Source organism: Phaseolus vulgaris, chromosome 1, assembly GCF_051622355.1.
Source record: "Phaseolus vulgaris cultivar YP4 chromosome 1, ASM5162235v1, whole genome shotgun sequence".
Lineage (NCBI taxonomy): Eukaryota > Viridiplantae > Streptophyta > Magnoliopsida > Fabales > Fabaceae > Phaseolus > Phaseolus vulgaris.
In genome coordinates this window covers 53762583-53790319 of record NC_143498.1, presented here as the reverse complement: position 1 = coordinate 53790319, position 27737 = coordinate 53762583, and the positions used below count along the sequence as shown (strand labels likewise).

The following is a 27737-nucleotide window of genomic DNA, read 5'->3' as shown; positions in this document are numbered from 1 at the left end:
TGAAGAAGTGAGAGCACGTGAGATGTCACGTGAGTAGAAAGCAGGGAAGCAAAGGAAAATCGAGAAGGCGGAAGCTGGCTTAGGATCAGAATTAAAAGCACAAGGATTCGGATTGGGAGCACACACAAATGAAATAAAGAGTGAAACAAACAAAACAAATACCAACGAACCACATCCTCGTCGTCATCTTCCTCTCCTCTGTTCTGCTTCCGTAACATTAACGTTGCTGTTACTGTTGCTGTCGTTTATCCCAAAACCATGGACTTCACCACTTTCGCAAATTCCATAACTACTCCTCCTGCAATTCCTCCCGCACACCCTTATTGCCTTCAACCCTCTCCTTTTCCTCTCCACCTCCCAGTATGCGATTTTCTTTCTTTCTCTCTCTACATATATATACACATGTATTTATTTAATGTTATCTCGTTTATGTAAATTCTTCTTTTTCTTTTGTAATTTTCAGATTTTAAAGCGCTCGGGTTTGGTGAAGAATCGGCTAATTTCTCGTTGCAGTTCTAAGTCCGATGAATTTGGCTCGGTTAATGGGTTGCACTTGACGCCCAATAAGCTTTTTGTGGAAGAGGTATCGACTCTACTGATTTTCCTGTTAATTCTCAAGTGTTCATAATTCATCTTATCCATTTTTCCCCCATTGTTCTACACGTAATCGAGATTAAGGGTTTTTGTTTTAGGTCTGGCTAGCACTTCGGGCGCCGGTTAAAAAGTGTTTTATGTTTTTGGATGTAGGGTGTGTTTAAGAAGAGTTTGTTTCAGCTTCTTTTGAAATTCTTGTAAACTTAATTTAACTGTACGTTTCTCACAGAAGTTTTAAAAAAATGAGTTTATTTAGGTTGTTTGTAAAGCTTGCTTATGACTGAGCTCTTATTTGACAAGAGTATATGGAATAAGGGTTTTCTTGGAAGAGCTTTTTTGCAACTTAATTGGTCTTATATTATGACATAAACACTGGTGCAAGAGTTTGAAAGAGCTTATTAAAATAGCTTATGATATGTTTATCAAACGTTTAGCTTATTTCAATAAGCTCTCTAATGACTTAGAAAATATCGTACAGCTTATATAAAAACAACTTAACCCAATTTCCTCTGCGACAGTACAAGCAATTTATCAATAGTTGCTTATATGATAAGCACGTATTCAGTATGCCGTTGATGTCTACGTACGTGCCAAGTAAATAATAAATATTCATAAGCTCTTCTTTTGTAAGATTTTATCCAATGAGTACTTAACTAAATTGTTTACCAAAACATGTTTGTAATAAATACTTTTTATTTTTGTTTTCAGAGAGGGCAAGCTTTTTTTCTTTACACTTTCCATTTCCCGTCTATACTACAGAATTTTGTTGGAACTGAGTTCATCAATGTAAAGTGATTGTAACTCTTCTTATTCGTTCGTTTCCTTCCAGACTATTGGAGCTGAATATGGGGAAGGCTTTGAGACTTTTAGGACAGATGGACCGTTAAAAGTTGATGTGGTAAGGAATTCTTTGCCATCATAGAAATTTCTAGTTTTTCTTCAGAATCTGCTTCATTGCCTCTTTGTACTTTTGTGATGCTACTATACAGTAATTTATGACTGAAGGTTGATAACTCTATTTGAAAACAGGACTATTTGAATGAAAAATTGCAAGATGGTTTTCTTCACCGCATACGCTATGCGATGAAGCCAGATGAAGCTTATGGTCTGATTTTCTCTTGGGACAACGTGGTGGTAAGTAATTTTAACTCAAATTTGTATGTTTTTTTTTTCTTTTATTCTTGGGTTAGAATGTTCCATGCTTGATTGTTGTCTTTCTATAGTATTTTTCCATGTTTTAGAAATGTTAAATACTTCTAGTGAGTTTATGAAATATATTGCAATTGTGCTGAAGATATGTATTTAGTAATGTAATATCATGCAACCAGTTCATTTAAATCAATTCCCTGATGAATGCATGCAATTCATTTCAGGCTGGTACTCGAGCTGTAAAAAGGAAGGCATGGGAGCAGCTGGCCTCTGAAGAAGGTATGCTAATTTTTGTACTTAATTACTTTGGGGCTTTAGATGCGATGATCTTCATAGATGCATGGTACAAAATAGAAACAAAAGGACAGACTTAACTCGATTGCCTATCACAACTAAATCATTCTCAGGCAACAATGAGTCAGACTTTTTAAGAATTAAAGAAAACCGTGATTTGCTGTAATTTCCACGCTTCTGTTACACCCACAGTGCAACCAACACCCCTCACCTTTATCTCTTTTGTGCAAAAAACTCCCACTCTTCTCCAACAGTGTCTCCGGTTATGCTCACCATCCATTGTTTTCTCTGTTTGGAGCTTTGTACCCTCAACCTACTCTGTTGTTTTCTTTGTACAACACCCATGTTCTCTTTTTATTAAATATTTACGATGCCCTGTATTTGAATTAGGACTTGGTCTTTGGCATTATTGTTTTTTTTTTCTCAGCAATCATAATTGTTTGTTTCCTTGACCTATTTTATTACTCTTCACTAACAGTCCCAATGTTTTAAATCTCAAATTGGAGCCTGTAGCATCCAACCCCAAAAATGCTATAGCAATATAGTGTATAACTGGATAGTCACTTTTTTCAATTTTTTTATAGTTTATTTAATGTATGCTACACCCACGCACAAAATTAAAAACACTGATATTTAATAATAAAAGGTCAGAGGTTAAATAAAACATGTAAGTAAATACCAACAAAAGACAAATATAAGTTTCCTAGATAGGAATTAATAATCATATTCTGTATCATGATCTTCTTTATCATTGTTACTATTATTACATCTATGGATTCAGCTTTCGAAATTAACCCCAGAAGTAGCCCTCTAAAAAGACCCTAATGTCTCTGTTCAGAGGGACTTTTTTGGAAGCAACACACAACACTATTTGCAACCCTGGTATCTCCAGTGATACTCACTATCCTTTTTTTTATCTGTTTGGAGCTTTGTACCTCAACCTTCTCTGTTGTTTTCTTTGAACGGCACCCATCTTCACTTTTCATTGAATGTTTAAGATGCCTTGTATTTGAAATATAAACGTCTTTTTGAATTTTGTTTGTTTTACTTATTTTGCTGTTACATGTATCTTTTGCTTTAGAGACCTATGAGTTTTAATTGTTAATTATGAATATGTCATGAATTCTGAGTATTTATATACATATAAATACTCACTTGGTCCTTTTACCTACAGAATCTTTATGCTTTAGTCCCTATACTTAAAATGATTCATTTAGTCTTTTTGCATATATAGTTTTTAATTGGTTTTAGTATCTGTTGTTTAGAATTACAGGGACTAAAATAGATTAAAAAGTACATGTATTGAACTAGAAGGAGTTAAAAAGTGTATGTGTAAGGACTAAAATGAGTAGTTTCTAGGTGTAGGGACTATAATGTAAAGATTGTGCTGGTACAGGGACAAAATGAGTAAGTAAACCTAAAAAACTCATAATAATAGTCATCCTGCTATGGACTATCCCACCATAACGTTTTTGGAATTGACCTCTGCATGCTACTGTCTGATATTGATAGCTATGATTATCATATGCAGGAAAGGATATTCCGAAAGAAGGTGATATCTATACAAGTGCTGATTATGTGTTGCATAAGGTTTGTTTTCCTTTTTCTTTTGGTTTGTTGGTTTACAAAGGCTTTCAATTTTGAAGATATGCTTTCTCTAGAGATGATAGCATCAACATTAAAAGTCTAAAACATTGTTCTGAACATTTCTCTTCACTGATTATCCTCTCTTCATTTGCAGTTTTTTCTATCAGATAAGGAAGAAAATGAGCTGAATAGGCTAAAGTTGAGGTTTTCTCAGATATATTATGATAATCTTCTCAGAGTAAGTTGCCTTGATTTATTCTAATGGATATTGTCGAGGGTTCAGAGGGGTATAAAACTTTAATTTCTTGCTTGTAACTTTGTTTAGCTTGCAAAACCAATAGATGGCCTCAAAGACTGGTTAGAAGCAGTTTATACAGCTCGCATCCCCTGTGCTGTGGTTTCAAGCCTTGATAGAAGAAATATGTTGAAGGTTTTGGAGCGAATGGGGCTCAGCAAGTATTTCCAGGTTGGTTTTCAGAAGAGTTTACAATAATCAATTTTCACCTTGTTTCTCCAAAAGAAAAAAAAACATAGTGGTATGTATACCTAATTTTGCTTGAAATAGGGTTATACTTGAAGACTGCCAGGACTTTGTTCCCCCTTATTATATTGTTGTGCTAACATTTCTCTTAAAGGGAATTAGGGATACAAAATGACTTTCCTCTTCATTTTGCGGGTAACCCCAATTTGATAACTTGGCCGTTCATTTATGGCTAGACTTTGTCCTATTTTATGTACTAGATATAGTATATAAAATTATGAATAACTTGACATGATTTAAAGTTTGGCAATTGCTGATTGTCTCACTTGACTTGCAGGCAATTGTGACAGAGGAGGACGGAATGGAGTCAATAGCTCATAGATTTCTTTCTGCTGCTGTCAAGGTACAGTTTATCCATCTTATTCAATTTTGATGAAATGAAAACTATTACTATTACTATATAATATATATACTATGGTTTTTTAACATTTACGACATGTATAATTACACCCAGGCAAGTTTCCATCACCATGTCTACTAAATTGTAAATACCAACAGTAAGAAATTTGTGAAGTTATAGCAGTAATGTACTATCTATGGCAAAACATAGATATGAAACTAGATTTATATTCACTTGTATGTAAAGTTGAGTTTTTTTCTGTATTTTGAAGTTGAGGCATATCACACAGGGTAAAGATGCAAAGAAATTGTTATATATATATATATATATATATATATATATATATATATATATATATATATATATATATATATATGACATTTAGATCCTGAAATCATCTTAGTAAGACATGAAATTTTGGAATCATCGTTTCTAATTGTGTAGCCCCAGACATTATTCACAATAAATGCCAAAGGTCCAAAGTGCAAATAAATAAGCGAATGTTTAGATGTAGCATTGTATTATATTTAGGGTTGTTTAAGTTCCCCTGGCTAACTATCCTGCAAGTCTTTCATAAAATTTTCTCATTCATATTACAATATTATGCTAGTTTTTTGACCTGTTTGCTATGCCCTGCAGTTGGATCGTAAACCTTCCAAGTGTGTGGTTTTTGAAGATGATCCTAGAGGAGTAACTGCGGCGCACAATTGTACAATGATGGCTGTAGCATTAATTGGAGCTCATCCTGCGTGAGTAATTTCACATTTATGCATAATAGCATAAGATTTGATGAAACGTTTAAGAAATGCACATTTCAAGTTTAGTGCTTTTCATGTGCAAACACCATTTCTCATGTGCACAAGTACATGGAAGTCACTAGAAGTTGGACTTGGTATTTGATTTTTGTGTCAGCTTGTGAGGGATGGCATTAATGCATCATATCATACTTCCCTTCATTGAAATGAAAGAGTAATTTCCATTCAGTTATACTCTTCAGCACTTCAAATTTTCTGATGAAATTATTCATTTGAAATTTAGAAACTGATTGATGTTGAAAACGTGCAGGTATGATTTGGGGCAGGCTGAAATTACTGTTGCTAACTTTAGTGAACTTTCTGTGATCAACTTGCGAAGACTATTTGCTAACAATGGTTCTTCATTTATGGACCTGCAGAGGCAGTTCATAGAGACAACTCCTCCCAAAAGGAAACTCACAATAGACACCATTTTTTAATGCCTTTTCCTTCCCATTTTCCTCCCCCTGCTAAATTTCCTTGTAATTAAATAGTTATGAGTTCGTATTTTTTTTTATATCCAATAAAATTGCAATCAGTTCGATCTGATTTCATCCCTATGTTTTATTACAATTTTTTTTTCACTTATTGGCATTTTATCTCTTCCAAATTCAATCTTCCAACTTGAAAACTTTTTAAACTTTGCTTAGTGTTCAATAACCTATGCGCTTCTAAACTTTTAAATTTATTTTGTATACTGAATTATTGTAATCCCTAAATATTTGAACAAAATAACAATGTGATGGTTTTTAAGTATTAAAAACAGTGGGAAACTAAATTTAGGTAATTTAAAAAATAGAACTAGAAAGCAATTAAAAATTAATGAATAGTATAAAGTCAAAAACTAGCACTTGTCTATTTCTTTTACTTTAAAAGTAACTTAGGAGAAAAGACAATGAGCGTACGAGTTGTCGTAAACTTCTTGAAATGTATCTAATTTCCATGAATAAAAAGAAGCTAATTTCATATTTAATAATGGTTCGATTTTATTCCATGATTTTTTTACTCATTTTATTATGGACAATGAATATGTTCACATGATATTATCCTAGTAGTATAGAATGACTATGTAACATTAGAATACTCCTATCTTGGATAATCCATGCCTGTGTTTTTTTTATATTTTAATATAACATCTTTAATCAATGTAAAATTATATATTTTTCTTATATTCAAGTCTAAACATTACTTAGAATGTTTATTTAGAAATTATAAAACTATTCTTTTTATAAAAACGCTCTCATGTTTCAATTCAACTCCAACTTTAATAAAAGAAATTTATATTTATTGATTCATTGAACACTAATTAGTATACCAAATTTCATATTTGCCCCTTTAATATATGATGTATAATTCTGTTACTCCATTATTTTGCAATTGAAGTTTTCAGATTTTACAAAATATGCAATTCTAGTGTAATATTTAATTCTACAAACATTTTTTTTCCAATTTTTATCCAATTAAAGTCTAAACTTAAGGATTAAACTAATTAATTGAAGTATACAAAAAATAACCATCTGCAAATTAAAAATGAAACTAAAAGTTACATTTTTTTTTCTGAAACAAAAACCACCTATTATAAATTAAAGGAAAACAAAATTAGACTTTATCTTTTTTTTTTTTTTTTACTTTTATTTTGTTAGGTAATTGTAGATGTGCTTATTCAAATTTTATCGCAAAGAAGATGATAGCATAGGTGGAAGCAGAGTGTGTGTAGTGTCAGAAAATTCCATGGTGAAAGTTGGTGACATGGCAGAAGCGCAGCGAATTGGGGATTGCAATTGGTGAATCAAACTCTCATTCATTTCCTTATCTTTCCTTTCTTCCCTAACCATATCACATCCTTCAAACTTCAATTTCTCTGACACACACCTTTCACTTCACCTTCACTCTGCAATTCAATTCAAACATGTTGTGCGTCAACACCGCCTTCACTTCTTTCATACCCAGAAAACCAACTTGCGTTTTTTCCTCCAAATCAACCACCCCAATTTCCTGCACCCTTCAAGGTATTATTTTTATCATCATCAACTCATTAGGGTTTTCATTTTGAGGGCATTTACTGTACAATTTCAGTGTTCTTCTCGACATTTCCAGCCCTCCACCAAGACCCAGATAACGCATCGTTGACCTTTAACTTTTGCCCCCAAAATTAAATACTACCTATTTCTTTTTTTAATTATAATTTAATAGCTCTGAACCTGAAGTTGACGATTTTCATTACATCTATTTTGCTATGAACTTATTATTATCGTTATTACTTTTTCAATTCCGTGTGTTAATGTTGTCCTCATTTCTAGTCAAAGCTCCAAAGGCATTCTTGAATTTTGTTCTCTGATTAATGAATTTTGTTTGAGTTCTGCAAAATCTTGTGCAGGAACCGTTGCTGAACCAAAATCTACAGCTGCTGCTGAACCGCTTTTGCTTAATGCAGTTCGTGGGGTAGAAGTTGAAAGACCACCGGTTTGGCTCATGAGGCAAGCAGGGAGGTACATGAAGGCAGGTTCATGCAGCTATTTTTGATTTATGGTTTACGTAATAATGTACGGTGTTTGGGATTTCCATTATGGTTGTAGAAGTAAAACTTAATTGAAGGTTTAGGGCAGCCTAGTTTCGTATTTGGTCTCATAAATTTTTGTATATCGTTAAATTGCATATGCAGTGGTATTATGTGGACTTTGAGAAAATTTGTACAAATTGAAATTTTGTTTAAACTAATTTAAGGTTACCAGAAGCTTATTCATTTTTTTTTCTTGTTTAAGTACATATGGATAAGCTTATCCAAACAAGACAGGTGTAAAACGTTGTGTTTTTGTTAACTCTGTCGCTATTTAGTTACACACCTCCTCTGAAACTAGACATTGCTAGCGGAATATTTACATTTTCAAAATTTATCTCCATTTCAGAAATTTTCTGGAGTTTTTTATGATGACCTTGGCCCAAGAATTTGTTTGAATTGTATAAGATCCATGGTTATCTGCTTCAATTATAAATTGAAGTCCACTAACTATCATGATTTAAATGCCACCAAATCTAAAATTGGTTGGGTTCTTGTTCTTCTTGAACTGAGTTTGGTTAGTGTGTCTTCTTTATGGAAAATGGATCTAATTTGCCAATTTTTATTTATCAGAGTTACCAAACCATCTGTGAGAAATATCCTTCATTCCGTGAAAGATCTGAAAATGTGGATCTTGTGGTGGAAATTTCCCTGCAACCATGGCATGTTTTCAAGCCTGATGGAGTAAGATAACACTCTGGCACTCATTAATATATCTATGCCTTTTCAGGCATTTTTTTTATCACACTTTTTATATTATGATTTTGATTTTGTTGCCATTAATAATTTGCTTCTCACTGATTCTGTGACAGGTGATTTTATTCTCAGACATTCTTACTCCACTTTCTGGAATGAATATACCCTTTGATATTGTGAAGGGCAAGGGTCCTGTCATATTTGATCCTATTCACACAGATGCCCAGGTCAATCAAGTGAGAGAGTTTGTTCCTGAAGAATCAGTTCCATACGTTGGTGAAGCACTGACAATTTTGAGGAAAGAGGTCTGGCTGGTCCTATGCTCTGTTGCATTTCTGCTTTTGTTCATTTTACACCCCACTTCCTTTTTATACCTGAATCATGTATGTTTTGTCCAATACCATAAGACGGGAAATCTGTATGTTTATTTGAGTAAAAAGGAATTCTCTGTATTTTAAGGATGTTCATTGGTTGTAAATCATAGGTGGGGGGCTGTAATAACATGGATGATGGAGAAAAGGTGATTAGGCATATGTCATGTGGTACTTGGGGGAACATATAAATTGAAAACTCACAGAACTATATATTTTATTGAACTGTCTTCCATGCTGGTGGTATTAGTATACTGAGTTAATCTTCATTTCCCCGTTTGTATTATAAAATTGTTTCACGTACTAGTAAATAATGGAGCTTGATGGAGACCCAAATATCTTGTTATTGTTGCTTTATCATTATTCTGTGTCCAATTGATGTATTATGTCCCTATAGTTTTCTATATCATTGAATGCATAACTATTGATTGCAGGTGAATGATAAAGCTGCAGTTCTTGGTTTTGTTGGGGCACCGTTCACTCTGGCATCATATGTGGTTGAAGGTGGTTCATCTAAAAACTTCTCAAAAATAAAAAGATTGGCTTTCTCTGAATCCAAGGTAATCTTCAGCAGTCTTCTCTTATCATTCAAGCTCACTAAAGTTGTTGCCCATGGCAACTCACGCACATTCTATGTTTTATATCAGTTTTTTTTCAGCATTTTGTGACCTGAAATATACTGATCAGTCCAGATAGTCAACAAATCCTTGAGTTGGTCATTAGTTAGAAAAATAGTTCTGGTTGCAATGGAAAGAAGTTAGCACGGTTCATGTTACCATAGTTGTTTAGGTTTTTCTTCTACTCTATTTTGTGTGTGTGCATTTCCAAAATGAATTTTGTTCATTACGATTAAAAATCAACTCCTAATCTTAGCTAATAAGGAAATCATTCGATGATCAAATTTGCACCATTTCTTTAACTCGTTTTACTATAAAACTGTGATTTCTCCACAGATCCTGCACTCATTACTGCAAAAGTTTACAACGTCAATGGCAAGATACATTCAATACCAAGCTGATAATGGAGCTCAAGCTGTTCAGATATTTGATTCATGGGCAACAGAACTTAGTCCAGTGGATTTTGAAGAATTCAGTTTGCCTTACTTGAAGCAGATTATTGATACTGTGAAGAAAAGCCATCCAAATCTCCCTTTGATCCTATATGCTAGTGGATCTGGGGGCTTGCTTGAAAGACTAGCCTTGACAGGGGTGGATGTAGTTAGCTTGGATTGGACGGTTGATATGGCTGATGGTAGGAGGCGACTGGGACCAAATATAGCTGTCCAGGGAAATGTGGACCCTGGTGTTCTTTTTGGTTCCAAAGAGTTCATCACTGATCGGATAAATGATACTGTGAGAAAAGCAGGAAGAGGGAAACATATTTTGAATCTTGGTCATGGAATTAAAGTAGGTACGCCTGAGGAGAATGTTGCACATTTTTTTGAGGTTGCTAAATCAGTCAGATACTAAGCACCCAACTATGATTAATTAATTTTTTGTTTAACGGCACTTCTAGTCTCTTTACTATATCTGTCTGATTTTGATTCTCTAGTGCATTTTTTCAGTGTAATTACATTTCCCCTCTGCTAATCTGTCATCTAATTATGAATAGAAGGCAGACACATGAACAATAATGTATGTACTTTGCTTAATACTTTACAGAGTTAGCATATCACAACACAAACAAATAAATAGAAGTTATCAGTTAATCCATTAAATTACTATAGGTTAAAAGTACTGTATCTCCTTACGACATTTGCTTGTTGTAAAAATAATAATAATGAAGAACCAAAATCACAGCATTGTCCAGAGAAGTGCAATTGAACCATCTATGCGTGCACAATGTGAGATTCTGCATCCCTACTTTTTACATAATTCTATCAATCAATTTGCAAAATGAATATTCATAATTTTGTTAATGAATAATTACTTTGAAAGTGTTTTAGCTTCATAAAAAAAAAAAAATACCGAACTAATAGGGAGCAACGTGTGGTGCAAACTAAGTGACATATTGAGTCCACATGGGTCTCTGGGCCCTTGAAGGAATTTGGGTAAGACTATCTTGGGCTTGGTTTTCTTAAATTGCACCTAACAATGTAAATCGACTGTTTCTTCCAGCACCTCCATATCTTCTGCTGCCACCTCCATACACAACATAAAAATACATTTTTATCCTTTTTATGTCACTCCCATATAGTAGTTTCTGGATTATGTAATCTGGAAACTCATTTGAAAAAAGACTTCCGGATTACATAATCCAGAAGCTAAATAAGATTTTCGAATTATGTAATTCGAAAATTAATCATGCATATGAAAAAAGGCTTCCGGATTATGTAATCCAGAAGCTAATTACAAATTTGAAAAATGACTTTCGGATTACGTAATTCAGAATAGTATAAAAGGACATTTTTGGAAATTTGAAAATATATGAGGGTGCAGGAAGAAGCAGTCATGTAAATCTTGAACACTACACAAACAAGGGCATTACGTCCTCATCTCCATAATTTAAAAGGACACTCTATATAATTTAAAAATTCAATTCTGTCATTTGAATTCAGAATGTATAATTTAGATTGTACATTTTATAATATATCTTTTGTATTTTAGATTGTGCTATAATAAGAATAAAAAAATATGTTATGAGATGTCTGGAATACATCATTTTTGTATTTTTTAATATACTTTTTTGTATAATTAATTATAAACTTAATTAATGGGACGTTCAAGGGAGGATCTTTTTAAGTAGGATTCATATCTTTATACATTCATGAATTCAACATGGTTCATATTCATATGTTTAATTGAAAATAAATTTAAGCAATTCAAGTTACTTTTGTTATTTACTAGTGTGACATAATCTCCTAATTGCTTTATCTATGCAAAGCAAGCATCAACCAGTCGTACATGTGAGTAAGTGTAACAACTTCTCATGCATACCATCACACATCTTCAAATTTTCGAATAGTAGCAAGTACATCAAGCTAACAGATGTTGTACTTTTATCAGAAAATATTGTGCACCTAGTTAGATGTAACAAATGAGCGTGAACTGCATACTCCTATATGTGGGGATGATACAATCCTCATACACCTCGCACAACTAACTTAGTTTGACATAAACACTACGATATTGTCTCAACTCTATCACGACGTCACTGAACTCCATCCCAAAGAACTCAACCAACAATGATGACATTGATATGAAATATAGCATCACATATGAACAAAACTATCCCATAATGGGAGATGCAACAATGTCGACACATGATTCAAAGTGATGGTCATATCAACAACAAGGAGGTGAAAACTATTGGTGTCGCGCTACCACCTTTTCACAAAGGCTAAAATGAGACTTTTTATCAACAATCTCATAGTTAATGTTGCACAATAATAACAACCTAGTATTAAACATTGTGACCTCATTTAGGGATGAGAGATCACAAACTTTCTTAATTCACGTTCGGGAGAGACCAACTTCAGTTTCCCTTAATTCTCACCATTCCAAAATCTACAAGTCACGTAGTCAGTATATTTCAGTAGTACGAACGTATCAAAAAAAGTCTTTAGTAAGTCTTAATTGTTCATTGTGTTTTTGCAGAATACATGCCCACGACATGATTACGTCTTTGGTAATGTTAATGGCTAGGTGATGCAATTGTCTTGGCATTTGATAAGCTAGTTGAATATAAGTAAGCTATAAAATGATAGGTGTCCTATATAGTATTTTGAAATGGGTGATCGTATATGAACATGATCTTTGGTAGGAATATGTTGTCTTGTATCAAACACGGTTCTTCACAATGAATGACAACAAGGCTTAGGACCATCTTCTAAGCTAGCAAAATTCCCAACTCAACAAAATTCAACCAGTTGTTGCATCATGAGATTGAGGTAGATACTCACATTTTAATTATAATGGTCCATTTTTAAGATGAAAGTCTTACTATTAAATTGGTGATGCTGACTAATTTACTTCATACCTAATATTCGAAAGTACCTTTAATGCATTGCAATATCTCATTAACTACCTAAAAAGATGGTCTTCATTAAGACCCTCATAACCAGCTCAAGATAAACCTTATGTCTCAGATACTACCAGCTTAAGAAAAAAAAATCTTTCTAATTTAAATTATACATGAAATATATATGAACACAAATCAATTGCACGAAAACAATTCTCTGTATATGGTTTCTTAGGTTTATAATTTCAACGCTAGAAATAATTTCAATACCTTTTGGAAACTAAAATCAAACAAGACCTTGATGATATAAATCTTTAACATCAAACTCTCTATTACATTTTATTACGAGAAAAATGATATACCTCCAAACATGATGAACATATGAGGTAGCTAAAAGGTTTAGCTTACTGCATGTACATGTGAAGTGTCTTATATGGATATTATGGATCTTAGATAATGTGATTTAACCTAAAACATCTAATTTGACAATATTGATCACATTTTGATAACTGTGTTTCTTTAAAGTGAAATATATTAATTGGAAAATGCCTCGGCATCGACAAGAAAAAAAAGAAAGAATTTTTTTGATAAATTCATTATTTATTATATATGTTCACACAACTAGTAATTGACTTTCACTAATAAAATTGCACTTTTTTCTCAAAAGAAATTATGGTGGCATTTTCATTACATACATGATAGTAAGATGTATTTCTCTTGCAAGTCACAATTCAGAAACAAAAGATAAAGTATTTGGAAAATCTTAAAAAAAAATTAACTGTGAGAACTCCGTTGGATGCAAATTAACTATTAGAAAATCATTAAATAAAAATTAATTTTAGAGAAAAAAATAATTACTTGATACATTGACTAAATTAGATATTAAAATATTTTTTTTATTTTTAAATTATTTTATATTATTAATAAATAGTTTCTAAATTGGTATTTAGTTAGCTACCAAAGTTTTAAACTATCAATTATTTAGATTCTAGATTTGGTGGCAAAAATCTTGATAGATACCAATTTAAAAATTATTTATCAATAATAAAAAATAATTTAAAAATCAATAATTTTTTTAATCTCTAAATAATATCTAATTTAGTCTTTAAAATAATTTTTATTTAATAATTTTTTTATAATAATATATTGGCTGCCAACAAATATCTTATACTTAAAAGGAGATTGGGTAGGTTGATGCACTTTTTTCATGGATGCAAAGTTGTTGACTTGGTGTTTTTGTTAATTGAAAGGGGTAAAAAAGAAAACAAGTGAAAGAATCATGGTACCTACATTGAAGAGAAATACACACATGTACGTGGTGTTTAAGTTATGTAATAACTGATACAATGTAATATGATACCATAAATCAAATAAACTGATAACTGATAAGGCACCAAATCCAGATCAGATACAAGTAAGCACTGATCCCACTTTACCTTCAACTATAATTCAAAATCAAACAAAACAACTCTCAACGATATTAATAATATCTTAGATCAGACACTCAAATTTTGCATTCATAATCAAATCTGAACTGTACATTTTTATATATAAATATCATATCATAGCTGAAATAAATACAATTATAATCATAAAAACTGTTTATATTTTAAAACTAGGACTTTCCTTTTGTACCTATAAAAAATTCAAAACTGGGGGGTGGTTTTCGTTTGCTACTCTTCCCTATGTGGCCAAACAGAGGCATACAATCTAAGAGCATTTGTTCTTTTCCTGAAAGAGTTGTTTTCGATATTATTAATATAATCTCACATCATTCAATAATTGATATATTTTTTTTTTCTTCAATTTATCAAGACGTATTTTAAGAAAAAAATCTACCAAAACGTCTTTTAAGAAGAAAATTGTGACGAAATATCACTCCAAAACATACTGTACCTCAAATACCGTGATTGACCATAACAATGCCATATAAGTAAGATATTTTTGTGAAAGTTGAATACTATTGTTTTGTTTCGATACTATTGTCCAGGAGTTGAAGTTAATGATAATTCATATACTATTTTCTCATTCAATCTACTCAGACACCTTTTTAATAAGAAAACGGTAACAAAACATCGACTTTCAAAACTGACCATACTTCAAATGCGATGATTGACCTAACAATATACTCGTGTTAAAAGTTATATTTATAAAAGTTCTAAAATAATTGTGGTAATAAACTTTACAAGAAAAATTAATATGTAATAATACATTATTCCACGTAGTTTGAATGTTCCATTATATATCCATAAAAAAAGATATTAGATGTAAGAAAACCCTGTCAAATGAAAAAAAGGTGTGGAATAGAATATTAAAGAGAAAGTGTATTAAGTGTTGTAACACATCAGATTATAATGGAATATTATTAATAATCTATTGAAATTATTAATAAGAGGAATTAATTGTTATAAAGTTATTTGAATGTAAGTAGTAATTTTGATTTAAATATGCAGTTGGCTTAAATACCGGATAAAAAATATAATAAAAAAATAAGAAAGGGGGAAAAGACAGTGAAATATGAGGTGGAATAAAGTCAGACTGAAGTGTAGATTGTATTTGAGAAGGTTAAGAAAGTGATTTACAAATAAAAAAAAAAAAATGTTGCTTTATAAATAGCACGCTATTTTGCTCTTTCTAATACCATTATGCTTTTCCCTCTCTAACGTTCCTTCTTCCTTCAAACGGTAATGCCTTCTTCATCTTCATCATCTTCTTCTTCTCTTACTCTATTCTTCACAACCTTTCTGCATTTTCTTAGGCTTTTCTGAATGTCTTAATTCAACTCAATTCTGCTTAACTTTTTTTTTTGTCTTATTTATTTTTTGTTTGGTTGATCCATCGAGGGGAAGGGAGAAGGTTCGTTTGCTTGTGTATTTTTTGTTTGTTTGGTGGTTGCAGACCATTATGTGGATGCGTTCACGGTTTGTGAATGATCGTGTTTTTATTTTTGTGATGTCTTATGTTGTTTCACTGAATTGCTTTCTGTTTTAATTCTACTTCGTGTATTCTTTGCGTTGGAACCTTCATGTACGTGTTTTCATTTACTGTTTTTGTTTCTCATTTTCAGGTAGAGAGCATTTGAATTGAGCATCTTCTCTGAAGCCATTTTTTGGTTGCTTTACGCGCGTTTTTTGGTGGCTTCTCGAGGAGGTTGAAGGACTCAGGTGAAAGAGTGATTCATCTTTTGAGTTGGTAATACGCACTGGAATTGCTGGTGGTGGTGTTTATTCAAGGTTAGACAGATAGAGGGAGAGATAGATAGATAGATAGATAAAGGTTCCTTGCTTAGAAAACCGGGGTGCTTAATTTGTGACTGAAGTTTTGTGCTTGAAAATGGGGAAAAGAGGGAATGTGTTGATGCAGAAGTATGAACTTGGGAAACTATTAGGGCAAGGAAACTTTGCAAAGGTTTACCATGCAAGGAACCTCAAAACTGGGGAGAGTGTTGCCGTTAAGGTGATTGAAAAGGAGAAAATTCTAAAAAATGGGTTGGAGGATCAAACGAAGCGAGAGATATCTATCATGAAACGGATTAAACACCCCAATGTTTTGCAGCTGTATGAGGTCTTGGCCACCAAGACCAAGATTTACTTCATCATAGAATATGCCAAAGGGGGTGAACTTTTCAACAAGGTGGCTAAAGGTAGATTCAGTGAGGACAGGACAAGGAAGTACATTCAACAATTGTTCAGTGCTGTTGATTTTTGCCACAGCAAGGGCGTTTATCACAGGGATTTGAAGCCAGAGAACTTGCTTTTGGATGAGAATGGTGTTCTGAAGGTAGCGGATTTTGGGTTGAGTGCGTTTGTTGAATCGCATCGACAAGACAACATGCTGCATACAGTTTGTGGAACTCCTGCATATGTGGCGCCTGAGGTTGTAAGTAGAAAGGGCTATGATGGAGCAAAATCTGATGTATGGTCTTGTGGAGTGATCTTATTTGTTCTTTTGGCTGGTCATTTGCCATTCTATGATTTGAATCTTATGTCACTGTATAGGAAAATAGGCAGGGGGGAATACAGATGTCCAAACTGGTTTTCGGTTGAAGTGCGAAGACTGTTAGCGAAAATCCTTGACCCCAACCCAGATACCAGGATATCCATGGCAAAAGTTATGGAAAGTTCGTGGTTCAGAAAAGGATTAAAACCCAGATCTGGTCAAGTGAAAAGAGAGTCTGCAAAAGTGGCATTAATTAATTCTGATCAAGTTTTTGGTTTGTGTGAGAATACAAGAGATGCTTATGTTGATGCAGATCAAGAATTGGTTGTACCTGCACATTTGAATGCTTTTGACATAATTTCTCTGTCTGCTGGGCTAGACTTGTCTGGCCTTTTTGCTAACATTGGTGAACAGGAACATATCAAATTTACATTCATGAGCTCTGCCTCATCTATCATGTCTACAGTGGAAGACATTGCTCGCATTTTGAGGATGATGATAATTAAGAAGGATGGAGGGTTGCTGAAATTGGTGAGATCCAGGGCAGGTAGAAAAGAACCGCTTTCCATTGATGTTGAAATATTTGAAGTCGCTCCATCTTTCCATTTGGTTGAGATTAAATCCAGCGGCGATACATTAGAATTCCAGAAGATATTGAGGGAAGATTTAAGACCAGCTCTCAAAGATATTGTTGGTGTTTGGCAAGATGAGCATTATCTGCAGTAGCGAGGTTGTACTCCTTAAAAAGTTCATAGAATTTTCAAGTTATGGATTAATTACAGCTATGACAAGGTTACCATGGCAATTGAACTGTTGATATTCATACTTTTTACTAAGCATAGTTTTGGTTGATAATGCCTGCTGAATTGTGAGACGCCATTACATCACACCTTTGCTAGAGATAATTTTTTGTTTTCATGCCAATATGTAAATTCGAACTTAAATCTGTAATGATTTCCAAGGGTTATGGTTATTCAGTATGCAACTACTGTAAGAAAGCCCATGCCTACAGCGCATATTTCAGTCACAGTACTAATAAAAGAAGAAAATAAATGAAGCTCGGCTGAAGCTTATTTGGTTGTTCTATGATCAAGGTTGTTCGTTGCTGTCATACATAAAATATATTGATATATTCTTCTAGATTTTGCTTAGGTATGTATGACTAATAGTGAAATCACTTTGCCGCCCTCATCAATGGGTGAAGCTTCAACCACTTTGCACGCAGTGGTGGCTAAAGTACATGTAATTTGATCAATAAATCTTCTGCTTTGTATCAACATTTTTTTTTCCTTGATTGTTTATTATATTATTTGTTTCTTTTGAGTATGGATAACATGGTGGAATGAGAAAATTTAAGTTGAATGTTTTCACATAACCATATAAGTGATTGTATCTCACAAGAAAAAAAAAATCTTAACTGATGATTTCTCATCAACATTAGCTACCAGCTTTGTATTTTACTCTAAAGGGTGCAAGGTGCACTGTAGTTTTTCGCAACCCCTTTTTTCAAGTTAAGCTGTAGCTTTTTAAGGTTGAAGCTTTATCACATTTTATCATTAGTTTTCTAGGAAAACCAAAATAGAATAAAGTTTACCCCACACCTTCACTCATGTTTAAGCAATAATGGCTTTGAGTGGTTATTTTTTACCTTTTAGTAAAGATGCTAAGCTGTTCATTGTTGTGTCATGCGTCCAGACTATTTTGGTTACCAAGCAGTCAGTGTGGACAGTTCACCATTAGTTTTTTTTTCCTATATAAAGAAGGGCATAAAATAATATTTATAGTCCTCAGATTAAGCTTTGTGTAGTTTTGAATTGATAAATTTTCAGGCATCTTAAGATTAGAATTTAAGACTGAAAAGAAAATGTAGTTCTGTCAAAATATTTTTCTAACTAAACATTTTTCAACTTAATTTCATGGAAATCTCTGTTAACTTATGATACCATTTAAGTTCAAGTTCCAGATGTCTGGTTTTTGCAAATCGACTCCCTTTTTCCACGTTAATAGCGAAGTAACTCCTTGTTTTCTCACACTTTTTTTTAGCTGATTCCAACGTTAAACTACACACAGGTTTCATTGTTGTGTCTCTACATTAGGTTTGGATCATATCATTGTGAAGGACATGAACCTTTTCATCACCAAATCGAACAGAATTTGTACAAAATGTAATCCAACGCGTTCTTCATAATGGATACATTTCGTGAGTATATGAAATGATAAAAAAACAAAAAGTAAACTTAAGAAAGAAAGATGTGATGAAACTCCATTGGCAAAAGGCGAAAAAGAAAATACTAACATTGCACACATTTTACAAAATAGCACACACGGTGTGGTGAATACTGAGATATTAGTTTATACATTCATAAATTCTACACAAACTTGTGTATCTGAATTTATTTGGCTCCAACCTCACTTACTTAGAGATGGGGCCAATTAAATTCAATATAACAATCATTTATCAGTTTGCCGCAGAATCTGTCAAGAAAATTTAAGTTTAATATCATACTACCGGTTATTTGTCATGGCCAACCACACTTATTGCTAGTTTTCACACTTGTAAACTAAGAGAAGCGTCCAAAGTTGGGTTCCCCTCCATTTGAACACAAAGGCCCTCCTTTACCCTTATTGATTCCCTCTTATAAATGTACCTACTTGAAACCCAAAGAAAAACTACCAAATTGATACTTGACATGACCAACAAGAACCCATAATAGTAGTCCAAGTGACAATCATTCAAGTTGTCCCCTATCCAGCTCTTTTTGTCACCCCTTCCTGTTATTTTATCAACCATTGTCACCAAAAAGCTGTTCAAGAAGTTCCCAACACCGATCCCACTAGTGAAAAATGTTGTTCCAAGGCTCTGCATGTCTTCAGGTGATTGATCATAGAAGAATTCTAGTAATCCAATGGCATTAAACACGTCTGCTATCCCTATTAAGACATACTGAGGCATCAGCCAAAATATACTCATGGGGACAATATCTTTAGGACCAGCTACGTGGTTTGCACTTATAACATGCATTCTTCTAACTTCTACTGCATAAGCAATTGCAATGGCTATGATCTGGATTGAAAATCCAATCCCAAGCCTTTGAAGCAATGTGATTCCTCTGGGGTGACCAGTTTTCTGGCGCATGAACGGCACAAAAAACCGGTCGTACATTGGCACCGAGAGAAGCATGGAAAATGTCACAAAGCTTCCAAGAGAGGCTGAGGGAATTTTAAAATGAGGTCCAAGGTTTCTGTCCAAAGTGGTTCCTTGTTTCACAAAAAGAGTGTTGATTTGTGCCCAAATGGTGCTTGGAACCAGTGTCACTAGCCATACAAGGACCATACCAAAGATAAGTTTAGAGCCTTCTACTTGGGTTACTGTCAGTGGTACCCTTTTGGAACCACCACTGTCTTCTTTAATAGCAGCCTTGTCCAAGAACCTGGACACACAAGTTTTCAGTTTCTAGCAAAATTGGTGTAAGTAAAAAATATATTTCTTTGTGTGGCAGTTGAATGTTCCAAAATGATCTAATCTTCTGCTAATGAATCTGACCTACGTGTCTCTCTATCCACCAAGAATGCAAATGGGGACTATACCGTGTTTTGCATGCAATATGTGATGGCTATTGTTTGTAGCAACTTGCAACAGTGGTCACAATTTGGTTGAAAGATAGGGACTATGAAAGAAGGCCTCAAAGAAGATAGGGTGAAGTGTGCAGATGGAAGAAATTCAATGGGATGAATGACATAGTAGGCCCCGAATGGATCACTATTTTGCCTCAAAAACTGGGTTCCCTGGTTAAGCACAAAAATAGTACTGAATGAATGAGACTCCCTTTGACTTTGACAGCCTCAGAGCCAAGAGATTAAACGGGGAACATGCAATCAGTAGACATGCTCCATTTTCTAGATTCTCTGTCAAATTGATGAGTTGGACAAATATGGAAAATTCCTTTCCTAGATGCTACTACCAATTTTTACTAGATGACCAATTAATGCACAAGAATCTTTAAAACATGGAAATTTTTACCTGCTATGAAAACGAAACATGATCTGTCCTTTAGTTTCCATGTATATACATTTTTAGATGTGAATATATGAAAACACAAAGTGAAAGGTAAAAGATAACTAATCATATACAGAGAATTTCATATTTTTCAGTAGTGAAATTATTAAAACATTTCCCCACTTATTTTGCGCCCCCTGTTTCTTTTGATCATTAATTTTTTAAAAATATTTTTTTTCCACTCTGTTTTATTTTCTTATGGAATAAAATTTATTTGGAAATATTAAAAAATAATCACTCTATGATCATTTTTTTTAAAATAAAATATTATATTATAATAAAATAATAATTTTTTAGATATAAGTGAATGAAACTAGTCTGAAGACATGATTGATGTCTCTTTTTTTTTCTCGCCTACATCCATGCTTTATTTAGTTTTACACCAAAAAGTGAAACTATTTTTTACTATAAAAGACAAAAAGAATGTAAAAGTAGAGTCTAAAACAAATATAATATCAAAGAAACATGTTTACAAAGGAGAATGATTTGTTAACATTCAATTCTACTTTTTCGAACACGTATAATTTCTCTTTATTTTACAGTTCTGTCACATCATTATATCTATATTTTTCTTATGTCTCTCAGGTGTTAAATAATAATTTTGGTGTCTAAAAGTCATGTTTGTTTTACATGTGAGGTTGATAAACATTGAAGTACTTTAGAAACTCTCCCAGAAGTTATTTATTAAGAAAAAAACCAAACACTTAAATACTTCATCTATCATTCTATATATTAATTGATGTGTTAAGCAGAAGTTCTTTCAGATGCACAATTGCTTCCACATCACTCATATATGTCCTTGCATAGGCAAGAATGATACATGGCACTCCAAAAGTGTAAACACTCATGACACCTTTTACCCTTGTTATATCATGTTACTTATTATATTGTCATTTTAGAGGATGTAATGTATGAATTAAAAAAGGAGTGATGTAAAATGAACAATACTAGTATAGTATTGTTTTTGAACTGAAACTGCATGTGCTGACCTGAGGTTTGGAGTGTGATAGACTTGGCGTTTCCCGCTATTAACATAATGTTGGAGGTTGTGCTCAAAGAGATCCAAGGGGTTAATAGGGAGTTGAAGTTTTCTATTCCTGAATGCTGCAATGGGGACACGAACTAGGTCCCTAGCAGGAGTGTTGGTTGTCCTTACTTTGTGGCGATATATTGGTGTGCCTATATAGAATATCACCAAAGACAGTATGAGACCAGCAGTGGGGATACCATAACCAAGTCCCCATCCCAAGTTCTCTTGAATGTATACCAATCCTAAAGTGGCAATCAAAGCACCCAAGAATGAGGTAAACATCCACCAGTTGAAGAATGAGGCCTTTAGCTCTTTCTCATTGGGGTTGAAGTCATCAAACTGGTCAGCACCAAAGGTTGAGATGTTGGGCTTTGTTCCCCCTGCCCCAATTGCCATAGTGTAAAGGGCTGTGTAGAAAAATGCAATCTGTGTGGTTGAAGCCTTATTGCATATACCATTGCTGCATGGTGGTCTCAAGCTCTTCAGTGACACTGCTACTGTCAGAAGAGTCATACCCTGTGATCAAGTGGAACTAGTAAGTGCATGAAGAGGTTTGCTAGATAGAAAAATGTATACCACAAAGCTATTAAGTAAAGAAAGAAAATTTGGTGCTATCCTTAGGGATGAGAAACATGGTTTCAATTTTGGTATTATTTGTAACTTTTTCACAATATTTTCTTTGTTTGGAATATAAAGATGCTGAATGTTGACACAGTTGGATCCTGATGGAGAAAATATAGAGAAGTAAAGTGTTGATTGTATATTTGAAAGAAAGAGAAAAGAAGTTACCAACACATAGATGAGAGATGAGAGACTGAAAGTCCAAAAGCGACCCAAGTAAGAATCTGCTATGCAAGCTCCAAGAATTGGCGTTATCCACACAGATCCTGACCAGTTATTTACATTCCTCACTGATGAAACTGTGTCTTCATGAAGTTGGGTTGTAAGGTAATTCACTAAGTTCGAAGCCACTCCATAAAAGGCCATTCTTTCAAATGCTTCATACCCTGAAACAGTATTATATATATGCCATATATATAACACAAACTAATTAAATGAGGAGTAGAATAAAATATCATATATATATGTTTTCTTATTATATCATGCTTCATGCTATACGTGATATAACCAACCATTAACAACAAACATGCTGCCTGCATAACAAGCTATATGAGCATAATGCAAAGAAGGGTCTACAAGAATTGTTTTATAAGAATTAAGAAAACTTGAAAGATTGTTATGAAAAAACAGAAAAGAAATTGAGATTCTGACCAACAAGAAAAGCACAAGCTTTCCATTTGCCGGTTTTAGATGAAAGTGCAGGGTGGCCACGGAAATCAACAGTGGCATCTTGGGTATAATCTGCATTGGCTTCCATTGATAAGAGATAATAAAAAGGAATAAGCAAAGTAAGAGATATAAATATATGTAGCCAGGTAGTGATATATGAAGGAAAGCAATAAATGGAGAAAGAGATTGGTGATAGAGAAAACGGAGGTAGCTAATGCTATCATATATATATATATGTATATATATATATATATGTATATATATATATATATGTATATATATATATGTACTGCATAGTGGCATTATTGTCCGTCACGGCATTTTGTGGATTAAATTTGTTTTTTTTCAATTTACTCTTACTCTTAGAAAAATGATAGTAGTTTGATAATTCAGAAGAATTTAGAAATAAATATATATAATGAAAAGTAAATTTAAAATCAAATAATATAAAAAATATTAAAATAATAATATTAAGAGTTATTATGTGATTAATAAAAAAGTGGATTGTAAATGTATCATTGTATTTACTATAAATTTTAATTTTTTTTAATAATTGTAAGAAAGAAATTATTAGATTGGATTTTTACTAGTATTTTGTAAATATTTTTACTATTGAATGTATTATAATATTAAAGTTGATAAAAAAAATATTTGGAATATCTCAACCTTTTTACATTGATAAAATAAAAAAAACCCTTTTTATGTCTACAAAATTGATGATCGAAAATCAACATAAACTCTATTGTTCCCTTTCAACATGACTAAATTACTAAATTTTCAACCAGTACACAGAAAAAAGAAAAATATAAAATTCAGAAGAAATATAATAAGAACTCAAAGCTTGGTATTCTTGTGATTATCACAGACAATTAATTTATAAATGAACTGATGAAAAGTAATATAAATGATTAAGGCACAATAACATGAACATAAATGAAATAACATGAGCATAAATGAAAGTAATAAAATGTGTGGCGATACTTCATTGACTGAATTAAGCATTGATTTGAATTGGAAAATGTGGAACCACAAAAGAGTGAAAATGCCCTAACTTTTGAAGTGCATCACATAATCCAAGTTTGAAATGGTGAGCATATGAATAGGGTACCAATTTGCACCGACCCATTATCTCTGTCATATCAATATCACAATCACATTCACATTGTTACCTCCTGCAGGATCTTTGACTCAATTTTTACAATTACATTATATATCTTCACACACATCTCAATATCATGCCAACAAAAAATGTGTAGTTTTTTATAATAATAAGTAATGTTTATGTGTTATTACTAGTTTCAAATCCATTATAGCAAATTTAGTAACTAGTTTTCATCAAATTTTAAATTCAAACTCTATTGTAATATATTATAAAAATACAAGTTTTTTTTTTCTGTAAAAGACTATTTTACATGCATGCTTTTCCAAAATTAAATAAACTACAAGGTAGCAGATAGAAACCAGCTAATAGCTTATAGTAGATAGAACGTATAATAACTTGTAGTTTACAAGCTAGAAGTTCATAAAAAAAGAGTTACTTTTTTAAGTACTCATAAAAAAAATTGTATTCATAACTTATAAGTTAATCAAATAAGATAATCATTAATGGTCTTATCAAACATACTTTACGTAGTTTTAAAAATATTACAAATAATTCTAAATCACTTTTGAACCTAATTAAAAAATCTATAATCCAATCTTTGATCTTTATTAAAATATATCAATTTAATAATTAAAGTGATAAATATTCAATATTAGTAAAAAAAGCATTCAATATTTTAAATATTTCGTTAAAAAGTATTTAAGAAAAAGAGAATATAGTAGTTTTAAAGAATATAACGGGGATTTATTCTTTTTCATTTGAGAATTGAATTAAAAAGATATATTCGGATGATTTTTATTATGAAATGTATCTAGTGATAGGCAGATGGATACGGTAGTATAATGTTGTTAGCAACTGCCATGAACCTGTTTCATCAATAGAGGACCTGTTTTGGGGACAAAAGTTGCATATATGATAATAATACCCAACAGCATATTCTATAGAATGACGTTTTTCTCATTACCTCGCATCATTCCAACTCAGAAATAGTCTCCTAAAGGTTTTCTTTCCACAATATTATCTTAAGAAACCATTAATTTTATTTTAAAACTACGAGATGTATCCGTGTTGGATATATATATATTAAAGACTGTTATTAGTACAATAGTAATACGCCTTTATAATTTTTTTTTCACAATATCCTCTTACACCCAATTTGTTTGAAACAGAATCATGGACACTTGTATTAATAAAGATTCAGAACTTAATTCACCGTATAATGTGGGAAAAATTAGCCTATTTTAACTATATTCAACCTCAATGGTGCACTAAGGTAAACAAACAGACAAATGAGAGGAAGTAGGTTTTCGGATGAGTAGTGTAAAACAAAAATACTGGTTCTTTAGTCATGCAGTTTGGGGATGAAAGTTTTTTTTCAGGTAACATTTTAGCTTGGCTATTACAGCATTTAGATATAGTGTTCGGGTTGAAGATAAAGTATAGCAAAGAATTAATATAACTAATATAAAACACTTTATGAGTATTTCAATTTTTTATAAAAACACAAATATATATTCAACACATAACAGATTAAATCAACCATAATCTAAAATATTATTTATCATTATGCTTTTATGGAAAAATAATATTACTGATTTAGAGAGAAGTCAAGTTTTTTGTGAATTATCTTTTTGTAGGGGTTAGTAAGTTGCATATGCCAATAGTTTTCCTCTTGATGTACTTTGAATATGAATTTGAGTATCTCATGTTATACTCATCAGTCTCTGGAAGTCCAATATTCAATCCAATCAATCGAGATCATTACACTCAAACAAGCAGAAGACTGGTGAACTAATCAGAGGTTAAACATTAAATAGTTTATTAATTATAGATTAAATTCTTAAACAGACCCAATAATAAATGATCCATAATAATTATTCATCTAGTGCTAAATATTAAGTATCGAATGTCAAAGTTTGATTTTAGCGTCGGAATATCTTTTGTAAGTATCATCCGAATCCAAAGTTCACGAAAACGATGAGTGAAAGAGTGAGAGTTGCAAGAGTTTGTTAAAAAAAAATGAATGAGGTTGATCATCCCACCAAAAAGTGATTAAATAATTCTCTTGGTTCTAGCCCCCGGAAACACATGTATTCATTTGTTTACATATCTTTTTACTAATTAAAAAAAATTACTTGCAGGTAAACATATCTCTGGCTTGATGAGTAATGTGTGGCTAATGCAATGGACCACATTTTGTTGGCTCCATAATGAAGGTGTGAATGAATCCAATGAGTGGTTTGATGGGGTGGTAGATATTTTCTCAAACACTAAATGCTAAGGATATCATTCTCATAGCTTAGGTCAATGCTATCTACACCAACTCCTTCATTAATCCTCCATTCTTACTACGTGTTAAACCATTATCGGCTCATCTCTTTTAAGTGCCCACTCCTTTTAATCAATTACTCAATTTAGTTACAACATTTTGATCAATAATTCAAGGGCATATCTTGTATGTGTGGTGTTGCCAAGAAACAAAACACTTAATATTCAGCTTCTAATTAAGTGATCTCAGATATTTATGTAGATACACATTAAATTAAAGGGATAAAGGAAGGTGAAGTTATTTGATTGATTTTGTATATGGATTAGATACTCATAGACTGGTTTTTATTTATTTATTTTAAAGGGTTAAAAATGTGAAAGTAAACTTGATGTTGCATAGAATTGAGGGCAAAAGGTGAGTGACATATAAACCCTACCCAAGGCCAAACCTGGCGAAGAATGCATGGCTTGCCGGCAATGGTAAGGAAGATAGAGACCGAAAGAGAGTATTTGTATGGCTGATAGAAGAAGAGTACAAGATACTGCTTTGGACACTCACTCACCTTTAGGCCCCTCCCTCTGAATTCAATACTCTCAGGTCACTATTCCACCTTCCTCTTCCTCTTCCTCTTCCTCTCTTTCTCTTGAGATTGATTCCTCAACAAACCATACACATCACTGCTTTGTACGTACTTTCAATACCTTCACAATCAAGTTACACTTCGGACTCACATGCCATCAACACTCTCCTTCACTGCCTTGGATTCTTGTTAACATCTTTCAACTTTCGTAACATGTTAATCAATACCCGTCTTGGGACAAAACCAAAAGAGACAAGGACTATGGCTATCTAAGATTTGTATTATATAACTTATACTCAATTACAAGTTAAGAAGACACACATATTATGTTTAAACAACAACAAGAATACATGAAAGTATATAGAGAGTTGAATAATTATATAATGGTTAAACAAGAATACATAGAGAGTTGAATAATTATATAATGGTTAAGTATGTTTTTCGTTCCTCAACTCAAACACCACTCAAATATTTAGTATAAAAATTATTAAAATAAATTATTTTGTATGTGAAATTATTATAAAAAAAACTGAGATAAACAAAAGAAAAAAAATGTAAAGGATATGAGAAAAAATATTTCTTCTATT

General features: G+C 32.6%; 4 protein-coding genes across 5 annotated transcripts; 3 read left to right on the top strand and 1 right to left on the bottom strand.

Annotated features, from left to right (window-relative positions):
- Positions 1–41: 41 nt before the first annotated feature.
- LOC137815142 (Haloacid dehalogenase-like hydrolase (HAD) superfamily protein) lies at positions 42–5857 on the top strand. The gene is made up of 11 exons (XM_068618203.1): positions 42–360; positions 464–583; positions 1424–1492; positions 1624–1728; positions 1968–2022; positions 3569–3627; positions 3779–3862; positions 3950–4090; positions 4443–4508; positions 5145–5254; positions 5571–5857. The coding sequence occupies exons 1-11, from the start codon at positions 259–261 to the stop codon at positions 5737–5739; spliced, it is 1080 nt and encodes a 359-aa protein (XP_068474304.1). The 5' UTR covers positions 42–258; the 3' UTR covers positions 5740–5857.
- Positions 5858–7189: 1332 nt separating this feature from the next.
- HEME2 (Uroporphyrinogen decarboxylase) lies at positions 7190–10449 on the top strand. Its single transcript, XM_068618202.2, has 6 exons — positions 7190–7308; positions 7677–7798; positions 8430–8540; positions 8669–8857; positions 9358–9483; positions 9877–10449. The coding sequence occupies exons 1-6, from the start codon at positions 7209–7211 to the stop codon at positions 10390–10392; spliced, it is 1164 nt and encodes a 387-aa protein (XP_068474303.1). The 5' UTR covers positions 7190–7208; the 3' UTR covers positions 10393–10449.
- Positions 10450–15520: 5071 nt separating this feature from the next.
- LOC137815126 (CBL-interacting protein kinase 2) lies at positions 15521–18095 on the top strand. The gene is made up of 2 exons (XM_068618173.1): positions 15521–15567; positions 15951–18095. Exon 2 carries the CDS (start codon positions 16217–16219, stop codon positions 17546–17548), a length of 1332 nt encoding a protein of 443 aa, XP_068474274.1. The 5' UTR covers positions 15521–15567; positions 15951–16216; the 3' UTR covers positions 17549–18095.
- Positions 18096–19088: 993 nt separating this feature from the next.
- Positions 19089–23396, bottom strand: LOC137815125 (Major facilitator superfamily protein). Of its 2 annotated transcripts, none has more exons than XM_090294660.1 (4): positions 23182–23396; positions 22699–22916; positions 21869–22425; positions 19089–20608 (listed from the first exon to the last, which is right to left on the bottom strand). In XM_090294660.1, the coding sequence occupies exons 1-4, from the start codon at positions 23285–23287 to the stop codon at positions 20593–20595; spliced, it is 897 nt and encodes a 298-aa protein (XP_090150786.1). In that variant the 5' UTR covers positions 23288–23396; the 3' UTR covers positions 19089–20592. The 2 variants fall into 2 exon arrangements, with proteins under 2 accessions (XP_090150786.1, XP_068474273.1); XM_068618172.2 differs by having other exon boundaries at positions 19089–20253.
- Between the last annotated feature and the right edge of the window lie 4341 nt (positions 23397–27737).

Excerpts from the sequence above, each read along its gene's own strand:
- LOC137815142 (XM_068618203.1), top strand. The coding sequence starts at position 259 with ATGGACTTCACCACTTTCGCAAATTCCATAACTACTCCTCCTGCAATT. Across the intron at positions 361-463 it reads CTTTTCCTCTCCACCTCCCA|ATTTTAAAGCGCTCGGGTTT; the intron begins GTATGCGATTTT and ends TGTAATTTTCAG. Across the intron at positions 3,628-3,778 it reads CTGATTATGTGTTGCATAAG|TTTTTTCTATCAGATAAGGA; the intron begins GTTTGTTTTCCT and ends CTTCATTTGCAG.
- HEME2 (XM_068618202.2), top strand. The coding sequence starts at position 7,209 with ATGTTGTGCGTCAACACCGCCTTCACTTCTTTCATACCCAGAAAACCA. Across the intron at positions 7,799-8,429 it reads AAGCAGGGAGGTACATGAAG|AGTTACCAAACCATCTGTGA; the intron begins GCAGGTTCATGC and ends TTTATTTATCAG. Across the intron at positions 8,541-8,668 it reads ATGTTTTCAAGCCTGATGGA|GTGATTTTATTCTCAGACAT; the intron begins GTAAGATAACAC and ends ATTCTGTGACAG.
- LOC137815125 (XM_068618172.2), bottom strand. The coding sequence starts at position 23,287 with ATGGAAGCCAATGCAGATTATACCCAAGATGCCACTGTTGATTTCCGT. Across the intron at positions 22,917-23,181 it reads AGCTTGTGCTTTTCTTGTTG|GGTATGAAGCATTTGAAAGA; the intron begins GTCAGAATCTCA and ends ATACTGTTTCAG. Across the intron at positions 20,254-21,868 it reads TATCACACTCCAAACCTCAG|GTTCTTGGACAAGGCTGCTA; the intron begins GTCAGCACATGC and ends TTGTGTGTCCAG.
- LOC137815126 (XM_068618173.1), top strand. The coding sequence starts at position 16,217 with ATGGGGAAAAGAGGGAATGTGTTGATGCAGAAGTATGAACTTGGGAAA.